Source organism: Anomaloglossus baeobatrachus, chromosome 5, assembly GCF_048569485.1.
Source record: "Anomaloglossus baeobatrachus isolate aAnoBae1 chromosome 5, aAnoBae1.hap1, whole genome shotgun sequence".
Classification (NCBI taxonomy): Eukaryota; Metazoa; Chordata; class Amphibia; order Anura; family Aromobatidae; genus Anomaloglossus; species Anomaloglossus baeobatrachus.
In genome coordinates this window covers 425,386,713-425,412,033 of record NC_134357.1, presented here as the reverse complement: position 1 = coordinate 425,412,033, position 25,321 = coordinate 425,386,713, and the positions used below count along the sequence as shown (strand labels likewise).

The 25,321-nt window shown below is 48.3% G+C and overlaps 1 protein-coding gene across 1 annotated transcript in view; it reads right to left on the bottom strand.

Annotated features, from left to right (window-relative positions):
- The window catches only part of SLC13A3 (solute carrier family 13 member 3), a 65,224-nt gene that overhangs the window by 17,713 nt on the left and 22,190 nt on the right, over window positions 1-25,321 (bottom strand). The window contains exons 4-10 of the mRNA XM_075350343.1: window positions 21,014-21,080; window positions 12,843-13,028; window positions 10,605-10,730; window positions 10,414-10,509; window positions 9,251-9,355; window positions 7,022-7,119; window positions 4,975-5,087 (exon numbers count right to left, since the gene is read on the bottom strand). Of these exons, the coding sequence (XP_075206458.1) occupies window positions 4,975-5,087; window positions 7,022-7,119; window positions 9,251-9,355; window positions 10,414-10,509; window positions 10,605-10,730; window positions 12,843-13,028; window positions 21,014-21,080 (791 nt within the window). The remainder of the gene's footprint in view (window positions 1-4,974; window positions 5,088-7,021; window positions 7,120-9,250; window positions 9,356-10,413; window positions 10,510-10,604; window positions 10,731-12,842; window positions 13,029-21,013; window positions 21,081-25,321) is intronic.

The following is a 25,321-nucleotide window of genomic DNA, read 5'->3' as shown; positions in this document are numbered from 1 at the left end:
ACAGTACAGGACACTACAGGACAGGACACTACAGGGCAGCACATTACAGGACAGGACACTACAGGGCAGCACATTACAGGACACTACAGGACAGGACACTACAGGGCAGCACATTACAGGACACTACAGGACAGATCACTACAGGGCAGCACATTACAGGACACTACAGGACAGGACACTACAGGGCAGCACATTACAGGACACTACAGGACAGGACACTACAGGGCAGCACATTACAGGACACTACAGGACAGGACACTACAGGGCAGGACACTACAGGGCAGGACACTACACGGCAGGACACTACACGGCAGGACACTACAGGGCAGCACACTACAGGGCACTACAGGGCAGGACACTACAGGGCAGGACACTACAGGGCAGCACATTACAGGACACTACAGGACAGGACACTACAGGGCAGCACACTACACGGCAGCGCACTGCACGGCAGCGCACTGCACGGCAGGGCACTACAGGGCAGCGCACTGCACTACAGCATTGCAAATAACAGCCCCACATCGGGCTCTGCACCCCACACCACATCAGGCTCTGCACCGCATACACACACATCAGGCTGTGCACCGCATACACAAACATACATACACACACACACACATCGGGCTGTGCACCGCATACACACACACACACACACACACACACACACCACCCCATAGGGAGTACATACTCACCCGTCATCGGTCCCCGCCGCTCCTGCACGTTCGCGCGCTGTCTGTGCTCTAGACATATCAGCACAGTGGTGACTTCACCGCTGTGCTGAAGAGAGCTCAGACAGCGTGCAAGATGAGAAGCAGCGCTGCGCTGCTTCTCATCAGCACTTTCAAATGTACCGGCATCTGTGATCTGTGATGCCGGTATATTTGAATGTGTGATCCTGAGCAGGGGGGCCGGTGCTGGAGCTGACACCATGGCAGCTGCCGCCAGGCCCCGCCGCCAGGTCACGGACCCCCACAGCAGTGCAGGGGGAGGTGTGGGGGAATGTGTGGGAGGGTGCAGGGAAGGGGGGCGGGGCTCATCGCACTGTACAGCCCAGCAGGGAGGCGACATGCTGTTTCCACATTTGCATGTCAACATGGCCCTGCCCATGTAGACATGAAATGACCGGAAGCAGCAAAATCGCGGCAGGAGCGGTCACATGACCGCTCTGAGCCGGGGGAGAGGGGCTGACAGCAGGGCAGGTAAGTGGTCTCTATCTACTTACCTGCCCCAATGTAGCCCCATAGGGAAATAATAAAAAAAAAGAAAATTAAGCCGGATAACCCCTTTAATCTGATTGGTAAACGGCGTAGTGGCAAAAAAATTCCAAACGCCAAAATTACGTTTTTTGGTCGCCGCAAGTTTTACGCAAAATGCAATAACAGGCGATCAAAACGTAGCATCTGCGCAAAAATGGTACCATTATAAACGCCAGCTCGAGACGCAAAAAATAAGCCATCACTGTGCCATAGATCCCAAAAAATAAGAATGCTACGTGTTTCGGAAAATGGCGCAAAACGTGCGCCACTTTTATTGGACAAACTTGTTAATTTTTGTTAACCCCTTAGATACAAGTAAACCTATACATGTTTGGTGTCTACAAACTCGCACCGACCTGAGGCATCACATGGATACATCAGTTTTATCATATAGTGAACACGGTGAATAAAACATCCCAAAAACTATTGTGCGATCACACTTTTTTTGCAGTTTTTGCACACTTGGAATTTTTTTACTGTTTTCCAGTACAATATATGGTAAAACCTATGGTTTCATTTAAAAATACAACTCATCCCGCAAAAAACAAGCCCTCATATGGCAAGATTGACGGAATAATAAAAACGTTACGGCTATCGGAAGAAAAGGAGCAAAAAACAAAAACGGAAAGTGCCCGGGGGCTGAAGGGGTTAATGCTTTAACAGCAATAAATAATATAGATAATAGATAGATAATTGATAGATAAATAGATAGATAGATGGATAGACAGATACATAGATAGATAATGGATAGATAGAAAGATGGATAGATGAATTAAAAAAAAAAAACGACGTGGGGTCTCCCATATCTTTTGTAGCCAGCTAGGGTAAAGCAGACGGCTGCAGCCTTCAGACCACAGCTGGCAGCTTTACCTTGGCTGGTAATCCAAAACAGAGGGCACCCCACACTGTTATTTTACATTAAATAAATAATTTAAAACAAAAAACGTGGAGTCTCCCCCCAAATTGGATCACCAGCCAAGGTAAAGCGGACAGCTGTGGTCTGGTATTCTCCAGGCTAAAAATAGCAGGCCACAGCCGCCCCAGAACTGGCGCATCCATTAGGCGTGCCAATCCTGGCGCTTTGCCCCAACTCCTGGTGCTTGTTACCCTGGTGCGGTGGCAAACGGGGTAATAAATGATACCAGATGTGTAATGTCACCTGGCATCAATCCCTGGAGTTAGTGATGTCACGCGTCTATCAGATACCTGACATCACCAACCCAGTCAGTAAGAAATAAAAAATAGACAACAAAAAAAAATTTATTTGAAGAAACACTCCCCAAAACATTCCCTCTTTCAACATTTTATTGAAAAGAACAATCAAATCCGGGTCTTGCATAATCCAATAAGGGGGTCCCACGACGATCCATACCATAGTCACTGTCCCAGTCAACGAAGAACAGGATGTTCCCCATTGGCTGGGAGAGTAGTGCAGTGACCTGAGCTAACATCAATAGGTCAGCCCAGGTCACTGCAGGGGATGACGAGTTCTGCTGTCAGGAGGTTAGATGAGATCATTACCTGCTGTGACGATCTCCTGCACTCTTGACATCAGCACTGTCAAATAAAGAGAAAGAGACTGTACACTGACTTCCATTGCCTGCCGCTTTCTCAGCGACACATGGGAGCCCGTGACGTCACTGCTAGTGAGAGTCTTGGGCCGCCCGGGAGACATGACGTGAAAACGCGGCGGGCAATGGAAGGCAGTGACAGCGCTGATGTCAGGAGAGCAGGAGATCGTCACAGCAGGTAATGATCTCATATAACCTCCTGACAGCAGCACTCGTTATCCCCACGGCTGCCCGCACTGCAGTGTGAGAAGCTGCTGATACTGCAATGCGAGCAGCTGCGGAGCTGGCAGTGAGTGGGACACAGACTGCACGGGCACCTGACGGAAGTCACACGTAAGTGCTTCCGTGCGGCGTCCAGGGATTGAGTGTGATCTTTGTGTGTTTACTCTCTCCTCAGCTTCCTCTTCCTGTCATAATGACATCACTTCCTTGCAAAATGCAAGGCAGTGATGAACATTATGTCCCGAAAAACGTGAAATAACGCGGGAATAACACAGGAAAACGCAATGAAACGCACAGAATTTGCTACCTACGTTATTCCCTGCGTGATTTCATGATGACATTACAGTCAATGTGTGACGCCCTGGCGGAACCAGGTAGTCACAGACAGGCCCCTGCATAACACCTTCCCTCACTAGGAAACACACAGCCAACCATTAAACCCTAGTCACCCCCCTTAGGGACAGATAGACACAGCAGTGGGCATGGCCAGGCGGTTGGTGCACGCCCACCCAGGGGTTTAGACTGCCCGGGGCGGGAAAAGCAGCAGATCAGTTTTAGAGTTCAGTGAGAGTGGAGGTCAGGCCTGTGTGTCAGGCCTGAAGCAAACTGACAGGTACCAGGGTAGGAGCCATGGTGCCTTGGCTAGGAGGCAGACGGTGGTCTCCGTCAACAGGAGAAGATGGCTCGGTGGAACCGAGGTGGACCGGGCCAGGGTTGTAGCTCGCCAATACCGACACGGGGAACCGACCCGGAAACCGTAGCACAAAGGGGGGTACTCGGACCCTGAAACCAGGAACCAGAACCTACTGGAACTGGTTAATTAACCGATTGAGGCCAGGTCCTGTCCCACCCAAAGTCCCTCATAAAAGACAACAGCCCACCGATTAGGGATAAGAGGTCACCGCCAGGGCCTATAGATCCCACAAGCCAGCGTCTGCGGGCACGGCTCCTTAGGCCACATCCAGCCGGGAGCGGACTCCTACGTTTCGTACAAGGAAGTCTTTTCTACTTAAACAGTGCAGAAAAAGGATAGAGACCACTAGCCGGGTGGGAGATCCCGAGCACAACTGTCCGCAGCACCGGCCACCACCACCTTGGTTTACCAAAGATTCGTGTGTTTTACTGAAAGTGAGTACACCAACACCCCCTGCAGTCGTCATTCCCCCTGCACCAGAGCCATTGGGTCCCGGGGCCACCATCCCTGCCCACGGAGGGGTTAACTTCTTGCTGCACAACATCTCCCCCGGGTGCCCCGTAACAGCAGCGGTGGTGACCCACCTCCCCACACACCATGGGTGGCGTCACGAACCAATTACAGCCTAGCCTGTACATCTACGTCCCCCATTTTATTCGGCGTGTTCGCAAGACCCACGGGTCTGGAGACCCTCGAGCCACCACCCCTGAAGGTCCGGATCCGAGCAGCGGCGGCTGCTGGCACGGGGGCGGCATAAATGGAGTGAATAACGCAGTTCGCTGCAGAAAAGAAGTGACATGCTCATTCTTTTTCTTAAGAACATCTACTGAAAGAATTTTCTTAAGAAAAAAACGCAGTGTGCACACAGCTAATTGTTTTTGCCATAGGTTTTGCTGGGGAATGTCTGTAGAAAGGTTACAACCATTTTCTCAAGCAATTTCTGCAGCAATTTTCTGAGATAATGACTTTTGGGTTTTCATTGGCTGTAAGCCATAATTATCAACATTAACAGTAATAAACACTTGAAATAGATCACTCTGTAATGACTCTATATAATATGTTTCACATTTTGTACTGAATTGCTGAAATAAATTGACTTTTTGATGATATTCTTATTTATTGATATGCGCGTGTATATATGATGTATCATAAGACAACCGAATAGATAAGTCATCACATCAGCGAAAGAGGGTTAATGTTTTATGTGGTTGGACAGATCACCGCTCCTCACCTCACAACCCTTTGCCATGGCAAATCCACCACCCAACAGTAAGATGATGTTCCAGGGTACAGTCTCCTGAGCTTTCTTCCAAGACAGCAAGGGCTTATTTTCTTTATTCGGGGCTAATGAAAGTAATATTCCATTTATCAATGATTACTTCATGATTACACTTTTCCTAATGGACATTAATATATGCATTATTCCTGTACTGTGACATTACTGTGTGCATTAGTCTTGTACTATAATTTATTTTAATTGATTACATCTCTACTCTGACATTACCATGTGTAATATACCCGCACACTAGGGCTATGTGCGCACGCTGCGTTTTTTTCACGCTGCGTTTTTGTATGTTTTTGGCCGCTAAAAACGCACAAAAACGCACCTGCGTTGAAAAAACGCATAAAAAAAACGCATGCGTTTTTACCGCAATTTGGTGCGTTTTTGGCTGCGTTTTGCTGCATTTTTGATCTCTGCGTTTTGCTGCGTTTTTCCAATGCATTGCATGGGCGGAAAACGCAGAAAAACGCAGGAAAGAACTGACATGTCCATTTTTCTTTTCAAGCTCAAAAACGCAGCTTAAAAAAACAGTTGTGTGCGGACAGCAAAAATGAAAACTCATAGACTTTGCTGGGGAAGCAAAGTCATGCAGTTTTGAGGCCAAAAACGCACCCGAAAAACGCGCAAAAACGCCGCGAAAAACGCACTGTGTGCACATAGCCTAGCTTTGTAGTGTGAGAATACAGTTTGCGTTACACCTGTACCTTCTTCTTGTAATGTGACATCACTGTGAGCCATACTCACATTGTTACATCATTGTGTGCATTACTAATGTGTTGTAAGCTCTCACGAGCAAGGTTGTCTTTTTTACTCTAATTATTGTATTTTCTATAACTGTTACTTGTTTGTATATGAACCTCCTGCATTATAAAGCGCCACAGAAAATGCTGGCGCTATAGAAATAAAGATATTATTATTGTTATTATTACTGTGACATCGCGGTGTCATTATTTGTCTGCTATATTTTGTGCAGACTGTAACATCACTGTTTCTTTCCAATTATCGAGTATCCATATATTGTAACATTATTATGTGCATGCTCACTGGGCTGTGAGTTTGTGTTTTGCATTATCCCATTACTGTGACATCCCTGTGATGTCAGTAATTTAATTGAGTTAATTGTCCCTGTAGTATGACGATACTATGTATATCATCTCAATGATGTAAAAAAATACAATGTGCATTATCTCTAGATTGTGACATTGTTGTGTCCATTTATCCCTTTGCTGTAGAATTGTATAGATTGAGGACAAGGACTGGCTTCGGTAGGTGAACATGGTGGAGTAACACCCCAGGTTTTATTATGCAAGCCATGGTTCTAAAGGCCGCTTTACACGCTGCGACATCGCTAGCGATCGCACCCGCCCCCGTCGTGCGTGCTTCACGAGCAAATCGCTGCCCATGGCGAACAATATCTCTAGTACACGTCACACGAACTTACCTTCCTAACGACATTGCTGTGGCCGGCGAACAAACTCTTGTTTAAGGGGGAGGTTCGTGCGGCGTCACAGCGACGTCACACAGTAGGCAACCAATAGAAGCAGAGGGGCGAAGAGCAGCCGCCTTAACGTCACTCCCACCTCGTTGCCGGAGGACGCAGGAACGCAGTTGTTCGTCGTTCCTGGGGTGTCACACGTAGCGATGTGTGCTGCCTCAGGAACGACGAACAACCTGCGTCCAGAACGAGAACGATATTTGGAAAATGAACGACGTGTCAACAATCAACGATTTTGTGAGTATATGGGATCTTTAGCGGTCGCTCATAAGTGTCACACGCAACAACATCGCTAACAAGGCCGGATGTGCGTCACGAATTCCGTGACCCCAGCGATATCTCGTTAGCGATGTTGTTGCGTGTAATGGGGCCTTTAGTCACTCTAATTGATGGCCCAAACTGGAAAATTGACTTAAATGTAATGAAGAAAAATTATTTTGAAAATCCTCAGCTTTATCTGATTATGGTATAGTTTAAGAAAAAAAAACCCCTCTCCTGTACCTTTAAGATCGAACCACCATGACAATGAAGGCTTTTCAGACGGGAAGAAAAATAAAATAATGGAGATAGTAATTCCAGTGACCGCGTCGGAGGTGAACCTGCAGTCAGAATTCATTATATTAGGGCATTATTTAGATTTAAGCAAAGCAGATTAACATTTTTAACAACACCCCTACTGTGGTCGGCCTGCTGAATGCAATTTATAACAAAGTGCAAATGATATTCTATGAGGCTCAAGGGAATGTAACTCATCGCCAGCATGAAGTCAAGTAAGGTAAGATCAGATAATACTGCCAGGAGAGAATAGAAACATTAGATTATTGCGCTGTAAGGATTTGCCTATGTCAGAGCCAGGAATGGTGGTCCCATGGCCGCGAGAATGCAATATAGATACTCCTGGCCACACTCCGACTAGATGGGCACGGCCTCATTCAATATAGTTGTGTTGAGCATTGAGCGAGTGTAAGGAGGTGGACATATTGCTAACGTCCCCCCTTGAAGACACTGATGTTATTGTTATGATAAGTAATGTTTTTAATGTGTAATGTGATAAGGGTTAATAAGGTGCAATGTAAATTGTAAAATGTGTAATTAGTGATAGACTGTGTTGTGCAAGACAGTAGGGTAAGTGAAAGGTAATGTTTGGGATTGGCCCAGAGTGGGAGGGGCTAGGCTGAAGGGACAGTGACTGTTTGCTGTTAGATAGGCAGACAGGGCCTAACTTGTAGCTAGAGCAGACATTTGGTCTGAGTGTTCAGCAGCGCTGCATGAGTTGGGTGTCGCTAGAGAGAAAGGAGGCCAAAGTCATGGATAGCAAGATCCTGGAGAGAAAGAGTTGACCGAGAATCAGAATCATCCATTGGAGACAGGTTAGAGAATCGACAAAAGTATAGAGTTATCAACAGGAGACAGGTCCTGGAAAAGGATGCCTAGCAGTACGGCCCCGATTTTATAATTCTTATGGTAATAGGCCAAGACGGAACACAAGTGTGAGACAAAGAGTGTGACCCAGGCAGTAGTTCCTTAAGCATCAGAGAGCTTGAGACTACAGTTGGCCATATTGGTAAATCACCTCCTTCAATAGAAAGACAGGACGCTAAACCGCGGGTGGAAGATTTGACTGTTATGGACTGTACTGGGGTGCTAAGCTGCATTGTGGTGAAGTAAGTGAGACAAACAAAGGGAGGCAGACTAAAGGTACCGTCACACATAACGAGATCGCTAGCGAGATCGCAGCTGAGTCACGGTTTCTGTGACGCAGTAGCGATCCCGTTAGCGATCTCGTTATGTGTGACATCTACCAGCGATCAGGCCCCTGCTGTGAGATCTCTAGTCGTTGCAGAATGGTCCAGGCCATTTTCTTCAAAGGCGATGTCCTGCTGGGCAGGACACATCGCTGTGTTTGACACTGTGTGACAGGGTCACAGTGACTGCTGAGATCGTTATACAGGTCGCTACTGCGACCTGTATTGTTCCTGCATCGCTGGTAAGATCTGACTGTGTGACATCTCACCTGCGACCTCCCAGCGACTTACCTGCGATCCCTATCAGGTCGCATCGTTTTCGGGATCGCTCGTAAGTCGTTGTGTGTGACTGGGCCTTAAGTGAGTGTGAAGCAGTAAAGAAACTGTGTTTAGGCATGCTCTGTGTTCATGGCGAAATGTATGAGAAGCTGTGTACTATCTACTGTACATAGTTATCATCATATAACTATTATGTAACATAACGTTTATAAAAGAAACTTGTGGTCTCCTTTATTGAACTGGTTAACATCTGGTTCTGGCCAGCTGAGGTCATCGGCACCATGCGGCCGGTAAAGGCATATCGCCTCTATAGTTCAAATCCAGTCAGGACCCCCTCTTTCATGTAACGTGCCGTGCGTGAGAGAAGACTACCTCACCCATGACTACCGAATCATACCACGCTACATGGGGCTGCGCTGATCTAGTCGTATTCTGGCCAGAAGTATGCAGTATATTGCATACTCGTGGCAATATGTCTGCCATTCCCGACTCTTATACCGTAGAGCCCTCATAGTGCACAGTGCGTGAGATGTGAGGATTCACAAGTTTTCAGTCACATACAGTGACTGTAGATTTGTGGATTTAGACTGGACAACCCCTTTTAACTCTACCAATCAAATGTTTTCTCCACGCTGACCACATGTGACTACACTTCCAATCTTTACAAAGACTTAAGATTTATCGTGCCTACCCATTCCTGTCTTACCCGGGTCTGAAAGCTGATGCCCATCCAGGAATAAACTTTGGGTCTCTTGTAAATAAGAGGATGGCAAAAAGACAAAAGAAGACAAAGACTGCCTTCTCTGCAAAACTAAAAAAAAAAAGAGAACAACATTAGTCATAGGGCTAAATAGAGAGTCTTTATGGAAACTATTCATGGCTTTACTGAGATTGGATACTCTATAGACTAGGTCTAATATATGGGCACTGTTTGCGGACAAGGAGTTCACTATTTTTCTGGGTACTATGTCATTAATTATATGGCCAATGATGAAAGAAGTGCGACAGTATTTTTGACTAAGATGCTACTTTTTCTGGAAAATGTACACTTTCATGGCTGACACTATTAGCAGGCATAACTATTATTGACACTATTGAATAGGAGCTGATATGTTGTATGGTTGGTTCAGGAGTTAGGCTATGTTCCCGCGGATTTTGACCGGAAAACCTGCGGATTTATCTGTATTTTCCAGATAAATCCGCAGGTTTGCGCAAGTATAGACACTCCCCATGTTATCCTATGGGATTTGGGAAGTGCTGTAACAATGCTGCGGTATGTTCGGCTGCGGAAAATGCTGCGGATTTCCCGCAGCCGCACGTAACTGTATGTCAATTATTCATGCGAAAATATCTGCGGAAGTCTCGCCTCTCCACTATGAAGATACAGGGCGGAATATCCGCAGATATTTCCGCACTTGTCCCGCAGGTTTACCGCAACAAAAATGCTCGAATCCCACAGCAATGGATAGCTGCGGATTCCGGGGAACAGCTGCGGTAAACCTGCAGACAAACCTGCGGCAAAGTCCGCGCGTACATTGTCCCGTGGGCACATAGCCTTTGTGCGACTCTATTGGGCAGTGGCATGGGGTTAGCACTATTTTATAGTCACTGGTCATTTCATACATATGTATAAAATATATTTTTATAGCAATGTTTTCCCTGGGTATGCAAAGATAATATTAATATATGTTCTACATTGAGGGGATGGAGAACCAAGCTAACCAACCAAGTGAAAGAAAGCTTTGCTTCTTCTATGGTCCCTTTAATAGTTAAAGGGACAGTACTTTCATATACACTGTATCTAGTAGGGGTTTAAAGAAAAATTAACAACTGGGGCACATTTTGAAACATTTGCTTTTTTCTACTCACATAATGGGTCCGAGTTTGCGGTAATCTTCCCTTACTACTTCCTTTGCTTTAGCTTCTGCATCCGACCTAACCTCCGACTTCTCCTTCTTTCTGCAGCTGATACATAAATGGAAACATACATCTTATGTAATGAAGAACAAAGTAAAAAGAATATTTATAGAATGTGTTAACTTCCAAGATTTCCATCATACCTTAAGCTGATAGCGCCATGTAAAATTGAGATCCATAACCAACTGAGAATAAGGAACAAAATCATCAGCGGACACGCAAAGACGAACCAGGAGCCAAAATTGATCACATCACAATCCGGGAAAAAACTGGAAGGAACAAAACAATGTTTAGGCTTTCAGAGCTAGGTACCAAAACCATACCTATCATGGTTGTAACATGATTGGAGCATATATCCAAACAGTACATCATACTCAGCGACCGGAAACCTTATGAGTAGGTCACTATCTCACAAATCATGCTGGACACCTGTTCCTGTTTGCTTACATTGACCCCTATCAATATGTTATTTACAGTTTTCCCTGTTGTCCTTAAGGCCCCGTCACACTAAGCAACATCGCTAGCAACATCGCTGCTAACGAACAACTTTTGTGACGTTGCTAGCGATGTTGCTGTGTGTGACATCCAGCAACAACCTGGCCCCTGCTGTGAGGTCGTTGGTTGTTGCTGAATGTCCTGGGCCATTTTTTAGTTGTTGCTGTCCCGCTGTGAAGCACAGATCGCTGTGTGTGACAGCGAGACAGCAACAACTAAATGTGCAGGCAGCAGGAGCCGGCTTCTGCGGAGGCTGGTAACCAATGTAAACATCGGGTAACCAAGAAGCCCTGTCCTTGGTTACCCGATATTTACCTTTGATACCAGCCTCAGCCGCTCTCACTGTCAGTGCCGGCTCCTGCTCTGTGCACATGTAGCTGCAGGACACATCGGGTTAATTAACCCCATGTGTGCTGTAACTAGGAGAGCAGGGAGCCAGCGCTAAGCATTGTGTGCTGCTCCCTGCTCTGTGCACATTTAGCTGCAGCACACATCGGGTTAATTAACCCCATGTGTGCTGTAACTAGGAGAGCAGGTAGCCAGCGCTAAGCATTGTGTGCTGCTCCCTGCTCTGTGCACATTTAGCTGCAGCACACATCAGGTAATTAACCCGATGTGTGCTGTAACTAGGAGAGCAGGGAGCCAGCGCTCAGTGTGCGCTGCTCCCTGCTCTCTGCACGTGTAGCTCCGTGCGCTGGTAACCAAGGTAAATATCGGGTTGGTTACCCGATATTTACCTTAGTTACCAAGCGCAGCATCTTCCACGCTGCGCTGGGGGCTGGTCACTGGTTGCTGGTGAGCTCACCAGCAACTTGTGTAGCGACGCTCCAGCGATCCCTGCCAGGTCAGGTTGCTGGTGGGATTGCTGGAGCGTCACAGTGCGACATCTCACCAGCAACCTCATAGCAACTTACCAGCGATCCCTATCGTTGTTGGGATCCCTGGGAAGTTGCTTAGCGTGACTGGACCTTTAAGCTGGGTTTACACACTGCAACATCGCAAAGGACATCGCTGTAACGTCACCGGTTTGGTGACGCAATAGCGACCTCCCTAAGTCTCTGCTAAGTCTCTGGTGAGCGTTCAAACAGGCAAACCTGGCCAACAACTCAACAGCGATCCGGACCTGCAGAGCGACCTAGCTGGTTGTTGGGGACGTTGATAAGCAGCCTTTTGAAAGGGAAGTTGCTAACAAAGTCGCTGCAAAGTCTTAACACACTGAAACTTCATGCTGCACAGCGGGAAACAAAGGACCTAGGAATGGTCCTGAACGATTTGTAAGGATTACAACTTCACAGCAGGGGCCGGGTCGCTGATAGGTTTCACACACTGCAACATCGCAAACAACATCGCTATTTCGTCACAAAACCGGTGACGTTACAGCGATGTCGTTTGAGATGTTGCAGTGTGTAAACCCAGCTTTACAGTCACCTTAATCCGACAATAAAATGATAATCCTATCAAAAAAAGGTGGTCATCAGTGACATGTTGTATTGTGCTGGCATTTTATTTTTTCATTGTTTTCAGCAGGCTCTTTATCATCAAGGGCAAGATTACAATAATAGGTAACACCTCTTTACACAACTGATAAGATGGTATCCACCAATCACAATAAGTGATGTCACAGCTGACCCTACAATTACCTTTGCACACGCTCATTAGACACTTCAATACAAAAGATAGGGTTGGTGTGACTAATGTACATGTGTTGTTTCTTGAAATAATAGGAAGATAGAACCTAAAAAAGCCACAGTGGCAAGTATGAAAATTGCAAGAATCCTATGTTATTTTGTAAAAGAGATTATGATGTGTTAAATTTATTTTTCTTTATATAAAAACCTAATTTTAACAGCAGGTAATTTTGTTATGACATATTGCATATAAAACACCTTCTCAGTTGACCAAGAAGAATGAGGTTGGGTGCCGTCCCAGTGAGGGTGGCGGTTCCTCCGATACTGGCCGAGTATGGGATAGAGATAAGAAATGCCTTCCAGATCCTGTTTTGGTATTCGCGCTCTTTCTCCATGTCCGCATGATTCTCAGTGGGCATGTCCACCTTCTCTTGGGCTTCTTTGCTTTAGAAATAATGACATGGATTTCATTAGTTAATGTCACAAAACTCTATGGTAGTAAGATGGATGTACTGTATGCAAAGGCAACAAGAATTATGGAGGCCACATGAGGCATACCAAGAGTTTACCGTCTATCTCAGTATACTGATTGTATCAGTATAAGGGTGATATCCATTGCAGTCCATGTGTACACCATTTGAGAACACACACTTGTTGCCAATTACACAACTGCACCATCATTACTAAATAATCCATGTTGTATGGCTCTATCTGCTCACCCCATTGTCTTGTTTAAAGCACTACTCCAGCGTTTTTTCTTACTGCACTGCTGGAGTGGTGCTTTAAATCTATGTCCCTTTCTCCCAGTATTATACTCCCCTTCCTGTGCCTTATTATTATTATTATTATTGTTTATTTATAGAGCACCATTGATTCCATGGTGCTGTACATGAGGGGGTTACATACAGAATACATGTACACGTTACAATAGACAGACTAGCACAGGGGGAAGAGGGCCCTGCCCTTGCGGGCTTACATCCTAAAGGATTTTGGGGAGGAGACAGTAGGTGGGGTGTAGGTGGGGCGGCAGCTCCGCACGGTGGTGGGGCGGCAGCTCCGCACGGTGGTGGGGCGGCAGCTCCGCACGGTGGTGGGGCGGCAGCTCCGCACGGTGGTGGGGCGGCAGCTCCGCACGGTGGTGGGGCGGCAGCTCCGCACGGTGGTGGGGCGGCAGCTCCGCACGGTGGTGGGGCGGCAGCTCCGCACGGTGGTGGGGCGGCAGCTCCGCACGGTGGTGGGGCGGCAGCTCCGCACGGTGGTGAAGCAGTGAGGTCATTGAAGGTTATAGGCATTTCTGAACAGATGAGTCTTTAGGTTCCGTTTGAAGCTTGCGAGTGTAGTAGATAGTCTGACGTGTTGAGGCAGTGAGTTCCAGGAGACTGGGGATGCTCGGGAGAAGTCTTGGAGTCGGTTGCATGAGGAGCGAATGAGAGAGGAGGATAGAAGGAGATCTTGGGAGGACCGGAGGTTACGTTTTGGAGTGTAGCGAGAGATTAGTTCAGAGATATATGGAGGAGACAGATTATGGATAGCTTTGTAGGTCAGTGTTAGTAATTTGAATTGGATACGGTGGAAGATTGGGAGCCAGTGGAGGGACTTGCAGAGAGGAGAAGCGGGGTGGTATTGAGGAGAGAGGTGGATCAGTCGGGCAGCAGAGTTAAGGATGGACTGGAGAGGGGCGAGTGTGTTAGCAGGGAGACCACAGAGGAGGATGTTGCAGTAGTCGATGCGGGAGATTATGAGGGCGTGCACTAGAATTTTTGTAGATTGGGGATTGAGAAAAGGGCGGATTCTGGAGATATTTTTGAGTTGAAAACGGCAGGAGGTGGTGAGGGATTGGATGTGCGGTATGAAGGACAGGGCAGAGTCAAAGGTCACTCCGAGGCACCGAACTTTGGGTGCTGGGGAGAGCGTGATGTTATTAATTGTAATGGATAGATCAGGTGGAGAGTGCAGGGGAGATGGAGGAAAGATGATCAGTTCAGTTTTGGCCATATTGAGCTTTAGGAAGCGAGAGGAAAAGAAGGAAGATATAGCAGATAGGCACTCTGGGATTCTGGACAGCAGAGATGTGACATCTGGACCAGAGAGGTAGATCTGAGTGTCATCGGCATACAGGTGGTACTGGAAGCCATGGGACTTTATGAGTTGTCCCAGGCCAAATGTATAGATAGAAAAAAGTAAGGGTCCCAGGACAGAGCCTTGAGGGACACCAACAGAGAGAGAACGGGATGAAGAGGTTGTGTGGGAATGGGAGACACTAAAAGTGCGGTTGGAGAGGTATGAAGAGATCCAAGAGAGAGCGAGGTCTCTGACACCAAGGGAAGAGAGGATCTGTAGTAGCAGGGAGTGGTCAACAGTGTCAAAGGCTGAGGATAGGTCTAGAAGTAGGAGTACAGAGAAGTGGTTGTTAGCTTTGGCGGTAAGTAAGTCATTTGTGATTTTAGTCAGGGCAGTTTCAGTGGAATGATGTGGACGGAAGCCGGACTGTAGGTTGTCAAAGAGAGAGTTAGAGGAGAGGTGGGAGGAAAGTTCAGCATGGACATGCTGTTCCAGGAGTTTTGAGGCAAGTGGGAGTAGCGATATGGGTCGATAGCTGGTAGTAGAGGTTGGGTCGAGGGAAGGTTTCTTTAGGATAGGTGTGACTGTTGCATGCTTAAAGGCAGAAGGGAAGGTACCAGTTGTTAGAGATAGGTTGAAGAGATGGGATAAGGCGGGAATAAGGATAGTGGTGAGGTTGGGGAGGAGGTGGGATGGGATGGGGTCAAGTGCGCATGTAGTGAGGTGCGCTTTTGAGAGAAGATGTGCAAGCTCTCCTTCGGTGATAGTGGGGAGGAAGTTTATGGGGGAGGGGCAGTGGTCTGTTATATAAAGGGGTTGTGGTGGTTCAGCAGAAAAGACTTGTCTGGTTTGGTCGATCTTTTCTTTGAAATATGTGGCAAATTCTTCTGCGGAGATGAGGGAGGTTGGAGGGGGCAGCGGTGGGCGAAGGAGGGAGGTAAAAGTGTTAAATAGCTGTTTGGGGTTGTGTGTTAAAGAGGATATGAGGTTTTTGAAGTAATTCTGTTTAGCCGAGGTAAGGGCCAAGCGAAATGTGTGAATTGCATTTTTGAATGTGGTGAAGTCTTCCTGGGAGTGCGTTTTCTTCCAGCGCCGCTCTGCGGCTCTAGACACTTGCCGTAGTTTTTTAGTGAGGCTGTTGTGCCAGGGTTGTCTATTGATTCGTCTTGCTCTGCCGTTCACAAGAGGAGCGACTGAATCAATAGCTGATGTGAGAGTGGCGTTGTAGAAAATGGTGGCACTGTTTGTGTCGTGGAGTGAAGATATGGAGGACAGCGGTAGGATAGAGTCAGAAAGGGTGTGTATGTTGATGTGTGCAAGGTTTCTGCGGGGGTGTGATATGTGCTGGACAGGGGGGGCAGGTGAGGAGGACAAGGCTGAAAAGGTCAGCAGATGGTGGTCAGATAAGGGGAGAGGGGAGGTAGTGAGGTTAGATAGAGAGCAGAGACGGGTGAAGATAAGGTCTAGTGTGTGGCCATCTTTGTGGGTGGCAGAGGCGGACAACTGAGTTAGACCAAAAGATGAGGCGAGGGAGAGGAGTTTGGAGGCCGCTGACTGGCGGGTGTCAGTGGGGATGTTGAAGTCACCCATGATGATAGTGGGGATGTCAGCAGAGAGAAAGTGTAGAAGCCAGGCGGAGAACTGGTCGATAAAGGCAGTGGTTGGGCCCGGGGGTCTGTATATGACGGCCACTTGGAGGTTGGAGGGAGAGTAGATGCGGACAGAGTGCACTTCAAAGGAAGGCAGGACAAGGGAGGGTAGAGGTGGCATTGGGGTGAAGCTGCAGTTGTTAGAAAGGAGGAGGCCCACTCCTCCACCCTGTCTATTGCCAGGGCGAGGGGTGTGGGTGAAGTGGAGGCCGCCGTAGCACAGCGCAGCAGGGGAGGCAGTGTTGGATGGTGTCAGCCATGTTTCGGTGAGGGCCAGAAAGGATAGATTGCTAGAGATAAGGAGGTCGTGAATGAAGTGCAGTTTATTACAGATGGAACGGGCATTCCAGAGCGCTCCAGAGAGAGGGGGCTGCGGAGTGGCAGAGAGGGGAATGGATTTTATGTTGGAGAGGTTGCGGTAGTTACTACTAGATGGGGAGCGGTAGGGGGGTGATAAAGAGGAGTGTCCCATCTGTGGGGGTCCAGGATTGGGAGATATGTCGCCAGCAGCGAGGAGAAGTAGAGAAAGGGAGAGCAGGTGGGAGAAGGAGAGTGGACGGCCTGGTCTGCGCGATACTAGAAGCGATCTGCGGTTTAGGAGCAGGTCAGCAGATGAGGACAGGTGGGGAGGTAAGAGGGAAGGGGAGATGAATATTTGTTTGGAGAGTGCTGGGGTTTGGGGATAGCGAAGGAGAGTGAGGAGGAGTGGAGCAAAGACTGTGAGGGCGTAAGTGAACATGGTGTGAATTGGGTTTTCAAGTGGGAATAAGGGGGAAGGAGCAAAATGCAAGTGAAAGACACAGTTAAAGAAGTAGAGTTCACCTTCTGGTCACTTCTGGGACATTTCTGGTATATTTCTGAGCACTTATGAAGCACTTGTAGAAGTACACAGACCAAGGTGCACAGACCTAATGGCCTAAATTTATACCAGTCTCATTACACAAGATGAACAGCAGGTGAGCAAGAGAAAAGGAAGCAGATCAAAGAGTTACACCATGTATGGAAACAACTCACAGGAGAGAAGACAACACATAACTAATTACACAGCAGAGATAGGTCAGTTTAACATACCAATATCAGAAACAGCTTTAAGTGTGAAGACAGAGCATGAGAATAGATTAGGATCTGTGCAGGAAATTCAGAGGGTCAATTCAAATGAACAGTGTTCATACCTGTGAATTCTATCAATACCGTCAGTCTTAGTACAACTACAATCCTCAATACAACTCAATACAAGTCTATGAGAGCCTCATTCTGGCTCTCATAAACATGCATTGCGAGCTTGTGATGTAACTTTGGACTTCCGGCCAGACAGACGCTACAGTCACGAGATGACACCGCGGGACTGGAATGGTGTCAGTAAAAGGTAAAACCATGGGAAGGTGAGTTCAGGATATGACAGAGGGCTTACATTTAGAGGATCAGCTTCTGCTCATATATATATATATATATATATATATATATATATATATATATATATATATATATATATATATATATATATATATAAATCTGCAACAAAAGATGTAATAAAAAACGATTATTGGAAAACACTACCATCATTTTCCTGCATATCCTTTTGTCTATGTTCCCCTGTCTGTCCTCCTCCCCCTTTGTTATATTACAGTCGCGATGATGTCTAGTGTACTCACCGGCCTTGGCACTAGACAGGGTGAGTGGAGGGACAGTTAGTTAGAGACAAGGAACGTGACAGCAATGAGGGGAAGGACTTGTATAGGGATGTTAGGGGAGGTCAGAGGCCAGACACAGCTAAGTGTCAGGAGGTGTCCCATCCCCTGCTCCCTATGGTCTTCCTTTCCCTTTCTATCCCATTGTAACCTCTGTGTTGCGCCGTGCGCCAAACATTCCCTGTTCCATGTGAGACACCCATACATAGGAACGTTCAGCTTATTTTATTGTTCGTCTGTTTTCTAAGGGAAGAGCAGGGAAAGCTTCTGTAAAATGGCTCATGGTAGCAAATTATCTCCTGAAAAAACAAAAAAACCCAACTGGCTAACCCTTCTGGGGGAGAATCGGGAGGCTTCCTTATATAATATTCACAAAAAGTTAGGGATATTTGGCTTTCAGGTGAAATTTCAAAATGATCCTAAAATGCCCTCTAATCTTTCCAGGTGGACCTAATATGACCTTCTCTAAACCTCTGAATGCACATGTCCAACGGTCTAGTGTCTCAGAATTTTGTGCACAACTTGCTGTTCTCTAACAAGGAGCTTAATGGCAAAATTTACAAGTGTTTGATTCATACATGCTCAATACATTTTGTGGTTCAATTGGAATTGGTATTTAAACAGACCTCCTCATCTTGCTGTTCACATTTTGACATTATGAGACAAAGGCGACACCTAGCAATCAGTCAACAGTACATCACCATTACGAAGCTTCAAGTGTGATGTTCTCAGACAAAAGTGGCCTCTGAGCTTAGAGTGTCATCACCAGGTTGCAACAGAGATATAGAGAAACTGGAACAGTCACAGAAAGGCATAGAAGTTGACGTCCTTTGGCCATATCCCACACTGATGACTGCTTCATTGTGAACCGAACCAAATGATGAATGCCACACAACACCAGTAAGACTTAAGGGAGGTGAGAGTCACCCATGTGTCACGTCAGACCATTCAAAACCATTTACATCACAATGGTCGGCGTGCTAGATGACGTGCTAGGGAACCTGACCACACCACCAGGCACAGGCGTCATCATCTTGCTGGACGAGGCACCAGTGGGCCTCAGTGCTATTCAATGATGAAAGTCGAGTCACACTGAGCCAAAATTATTGACATCAACGATGTTGGAGACATCAATGAGAGCGCTATGTATCATCCACAGTTGTCAGCAGACAAGCCTTTGGTGGTGGTGTTACAGTGTGGGCCAGTGTGTCCAATCAATAGAGAATTGCCCTAGACTTTGTGAATGGTACAGTGACAAGCCCCTACTACTTGAATAACATCATTATTCCAGTCATTGTGCTCATCGAGGTCACATCATTTGGGAATGGCTGCTGGAGACTGGGGCACCTCAAATGGAGTGGCTTGCATTGCACTTTATCCACATCTGAATCCATTAGAAAACCTATGAGATCAGCTAAGTTGCCGTGTAGAGCGTGGTAACTCTGTACCCCAGGACCACAATGACCTGAGGGAGGCCTTCAAGAAGAGTGGGATGCCATGCCTCAGCAGACAGTAACTCCACTTGTGAACAGCATGAGATGTTGTCAGCTGTGATTGATGCTCAAGCCCACATGGCAAGTTATTGAGACACTGACATTTTTGGGGGTATACCCACCACTGTTGGTGACTTTTGCTTCAATAGATTTTTTGAGATCACCAAGGAAATCACCATTGCATGTGTGACGCCCTGGACTAGCCAGGTAGTCACATGCATACCAACATACACACCCCCCACCCTAGACAGTAACAACAGTCAGACAAAAACCCTTGTTGCCTCCCTCCAGGGCCTGATGTCCACACCAGGTGGGGCGGAGCCAGGCGGTTGGCCCCACCCACCGAGGAGTTCACAGGCCTGGAGGCGGGAAAAGGAGTCAGATTCTGGAGGTGAAAGTGAGAGGAGTAAAACGTCTGCGTGTGCCTGGGTAGGAGCCCAGGCACTGACAGCAAGGTTGGCAGACGGTGGTGGCTGTCTGCAGGAGTTGGTGGAACTCTGCAAAGCCGTAAGGACCGAGGCTGGGCGGTGGCCCACCGGTACCGAACAGGGGAGCGGAGTGAAGCTAAGCACACAGGCAGGGCCATCGGACCCCGACCAGGCTTGGAGCCGCCGTAAATAGTCAAATCCGAGTGTGACAGGAACCCCAGAAGGCAACAGTCCACACCGTGAGGATATAAAGCCACCGCCACAGGCTAGAGATCCAAGGGCCAGCGCCTGCGGGCAAAACGGGCTCCTACGGCCCCTATACGCCGGGGAGCAGACTACCGGTGGGCAACCACAGGAGTCAGAACATTCTAAAAGGTGCAGGGAAAGACAGCCACCATCAGCCGTCCGGGGAGAGCACAACAACACTGCAGCCGGCTGCGGGACCCGTCCATCTGGCCGTTTGGTTTACCAGAGACTCTGCCATTGATTGTCTGAGTGAGTACACCAGTGCCGTCCGGCACCGCGCCGCGCTGTCCCTGCAACCCTGCACCCCAGCCATCCAGCCTCCCCGTTACATCACCGGGCCCCGGGATCACCAACCCCCTACCCACGGAGGGGACAACATCCTAGCTGCACCCTACCATCTCTCCCAGGATCCCCGTTACCAGCAGCGGTGGTGCCATCATCACCACGTCCCGTGGGTGGCGTCACGAACAATCTCCCCAACCAAACTATCCCTTTTCATTCACGGGCGAGGAGCGCTGCTTGAGTCCCCGGGTCCGGTCCCCCGCTGGAGCCACCGAGCAGCAGCAGCAGCAGAAGCTCCAGACCCGAGCGTGGTGAGTGCGTCCCCACCGCCCGCGACACATGTTTCTACTTAAATGCCCTACTATCATGATAAAATATCACTGTAGCGTGAACATTTTACTTTTTACATATATTTCATCTGAGCCAAATATCCCTAACTTTTTGTGAGTAGTCTATATTAGACTATTGGGCGATCCTGACAATATTTAAATTAACTTTGAAAATATAATTTTATTTAGAAGTTCTTCTCTGAAATGTCTTCTAAAAATCCATGCTGTTGGCAGCATTTAATAAACTACTTACTCTTCCACACAGGTGAGCAGTTGCAGTTCTGTTGGGACTTGGTGTAACCCGTTCTCCGATAACGTAGCTGGTTTATAAAGAAAATAAAAATAGATCAGCAACAAGCAATAACTTTTCACTCATCTACACATATTCATATGTATCCTCTTAGGTTACACAGGATATAAAGATACACCGCCATATTATATGGGGCCCCTGAAATCATGGTTAGTAAGTAATCAAAGTAATCAACTTTAGAGAATACAGAAGCACAGGGCCAAGATGAGCGATCCTGTGTATGGGAGAGATGGAGAGAGCTGTCAGCTAAACAATTGTCCAGATGACAGCTAACTACTGCATATGGGGGGCTTTTGGTGGCAAACCTCAGTGTAATAAAAGGGGCTATCTTGTATCTGTAAGGATTTTTATTCTCCTATGTACACTTCTGTGTAAGGTCACATAAAAATGGCTGCGTAAAGCAGTGAAGTCCAGAACCACAAAAAAATATGCCCATAGAATTGTACGGGTCCGTAATGTACCTATATTTGTTAGAGACAATTCTAACATGTTCCATCACATTCCTTCCAAAGGGAAATATAGTAAGACAGAAGGGCCCTACATAGTGGCACCTCAAATGTTATGGGTCTATAATATAGGACCATAGGGACTCTGTTTGCCAAGGTAGGCATTTGATGTAAAAGCCCCTAGTCTGCACCCACCTATATACAATAATTCTTTCCTTCCCATGTCCTTCCCCCTGCATGTCTTTGATGGGAACACAACTGACATTCAAGGTCCCTGGATGTCTGGACTGCCCGTGGGTGTCCTGATTCAGATTCAATCTCTTTGCGGTCCTTACTCATACTGTACATGTCGGATGTGTGAAACTGGCCTAACCCCAATAATTGTTTCCGATTGACTCATGTGGATTACAAGGGGAAGGAATTGAGGAATTGGATTTGGTAAAGCCCCACATGAACTTCCATAGTTGATTACAATGTCACCCGACATCCCATATGCAGGGAATGCGGTGAGTGAATGACTATTGCTCTCATGTGATGAGTGAATGACTATTCCCCCCATCTATTGGGTACGGAGGAAGTGGACTAAGCTTCTCAGACAATGTTCACAGCAGCTTATCTTTAGGGAGAACAAAATGGTTGAGCATGTAAAATTCAACATGCCCAATAGCCACCAGGTTCAAGTGTATGAGGGCCTCTTACATAATTTCTTATTCAATTTCTAGGACTTGCACTCATTTCCAGAACAAGTGTTCTTTGATCCTCCATTCCAGCTTTTGTCGGACCACCACTGAGTGGAGAGGTGTCAGCTCATGCTTTCTCAGCTCTTTCCATTCATTGCTATTGAAGTTCCAAATACAGACGAGTGCATTTGCCTCATGATAGTCCACATGCATGTAAATATTAAGTTGACTTTATGCATTTAAAGAGAACCTTTCACCATTCTGGCGCAGCCCTTATCTATATATATAATTGCCTTATTCTGTCTGTCTGTCTGTCTGTCTGTCTGTCTATCTGTCTGTCTATCTGTCTGTCTATCTGTCTGTCTGTCATGCTCCGAAATTGTGTCGTTACGGTGACACAAAGCTGATTGGCCGCTGGGCTCGCCATGGCCCCGCCCCCCCCACACGGATTGGCCTCTCGCCCCGGCTCTCTGCAGGCCCCGCCCCCCTCACGCAATGCACGCTCGCTCTGGCCCAACTGACACGGAGCCGCGACTCCCAGGTGAGTACACACACACATCAGATCACACTCACTCTCACACTCACTCTCACACATCACATCCACACACTCACAACATCCTGGGATATCGCTTGCTTCTACACCGGCTCCGTCAGGATCCCAGCAGCGCCACACATAACCTTGCGATGCTGGCATCTTGACGGAGGCCGTGAAAGCTGGTAACCATTATACACATCGGGTAACTAAGGTCCCTTAGTTACCCGATGTGTATCATAGTTACCAGTGTACACCGGCTCACACTCACTCTCATACACACCTCACACACACATCACATCGCATCCACACATCAAGGTCCTGCAGCGGCGGAAAATACAGACACATAACAGCACACACACACACATACACACACACACACATACACACACACAAATCAGATCACACTCACTCTCACACACACATCGCATCCACATACTCACAACATCCTGGGATATCGCTTGCTTCTCGGCGGCGATACTGTGCTGTTGTGAGCTTCCAGGACCTGCGGGAGGATCACATGGCCAGAAGCATGTGATATCCCCGGATGTTGTGAGTATAAGCGCGTATGTGCGATATCGTCAGTGTCTGTGTGTGTGAGTGTATGCGATCGGGTGTGTGTGAGTGGATGCGATCGGGTGTGTGTGAGTGGATGCGATCGGGTGTGTGTGAGTGGATGCGATCGGGTGTGTGAGTGTCGGCAGAGGAGCACGGCGTGCTGGAGGAGGCTGGGAGCAGAGAGGCTGATCATGGGGAAGGCTGGGAGGAGAGAGGCTGATGCTGGGGGAGGCTGGGAGGGGGAGGCTGGGACGAGGGAGGCTGATGCTGGTGGAGGCTGATGCTTGGGGAGGCTGATGCTGGGGGAGGCTGGAAGGAGAGAGGCTAATGCTGGTGGAGGCTGATGCTTGGGGAGGCTGATGCTGGGGGAGACTGGGAGGGGAAGGCTGATGCTGAGGGAGGCTGGGAGGAAGGAGGCTGGGAGGAGAGAGGCTGATCCTGGGGAAGGCTGGGAACGGGAGGCTGATGCTGAGGGAGGCTGGAAGGAGAGAGGCTGATGCTGGGGGAGGGTGGAAGGAGAGAGGCTGATGCTGGTGGAGGCTGATGCTTGGGGAGGCTGATGCTGGGGGAGACTGGGAGCGGAAGGCTGATGCTGAGGGAGGCTGGGAGGAAGGAGGCTGGGAGGAGAGAGGCTGATCCTGGGGAAGGCTGGGAAGGGGAGGCTGATGCTGCGGGAGGCTGGAAGGAGAGAGGCTGATGCTGGTGGAGGCTGATGCATGGGGAGGCTGATGCTGGGGGAGACTGGGAGCGGAAGGCTGATGCTGAGGGAGGCTGGGAGGGGGAGGCTGGGAGGAAGGAGGCTGGGAGGAGAGAGGCTGATCCTGGGGAAGGCTGGGAAGGGGAGGCTGATGCTGAGGGAAGCTGGAAGGAGAGAGGCTGATGCTGGGGGAGGCTGGAAGGAGAGAGGCTGAGGCTGGGAGGAGAGAGGCTGATGCTGGGGAAGGCTGATGCTGAGGGAGGCTGGGAGGGGAAAGCTGATGCTCGGGAAGGCTGGGAGGACGGAGGCTGGGAGGAGAGAGGCTGATCCTGGGGAAGGCTGGGAGAGGGAGGCTGATGCTGGCGGAGGCTGATGCTGGGGGAGGCTGGAAGGAGAGAGGCTGATGCTGGTGGAGGCTGATGCTTGGGGAGGCTGGGAGAGGGAGGCTGATGCTGAGGGAGGCTGGGAGGAGGGAGGCTGGGAGAGGTAGGCTGATGCACACACACACACACACACGCGCGCGCACTGCACAACACACCACACACACACACACACTGGGAACCACAAACAACTGCCCTACACAGACACCCACACACACAGACAACGCTGCACACACACAACACCCAAACACCGCGGCACACACAAATATACGCACATACCGCACAACACACACATTGCACAAAACATACCTCCCCCCAAAACACACCACACACACACAAACCGCGCAACACACACACACAACGCTACAGACACACAGCGCTCCACAAACAACGCAACACACGCAACACACATACAACACCGCTCTCACCCCCCGTCACACCCAGACAACACCCAGAACATGTACAGCGCCCTACACAAACACTTGGTAACTACACACAACAACATCTCTATATATATATATATAACAAAAATCATACATGAACTACACAATACGTAAATTCTAGAATACCCGATGCGTAGAATCGGGCCACCTTCTAGTCTATATATATAATTGCCTTATTCTGTCTGTCTGTCATGCTCCGAAATTGTGTCCTTACGGTGACACAAAGCTGATTGGCCGCTGGGCTCGCCATGGCCCCGCCCCCCCACACGGATTGGCCTCTCGCCCCGGCTCTCTGCAGGCCCCGCCCCCCTCACGCAATGCACGCTCGCTCTGGCCCAACTGACACGGAGCCACGACTCCCAGGTGAGTACACACACACACATCAGATCACACTCACTCTCACACACACCTCACACATCACAACATGCTGGGATATCGCTTGCTTCTACACCGGCTCCGTCAGGATCCCAGCAGCGCCAGATATAACCTTGCGATGCTATGATCTTGACGGAGGC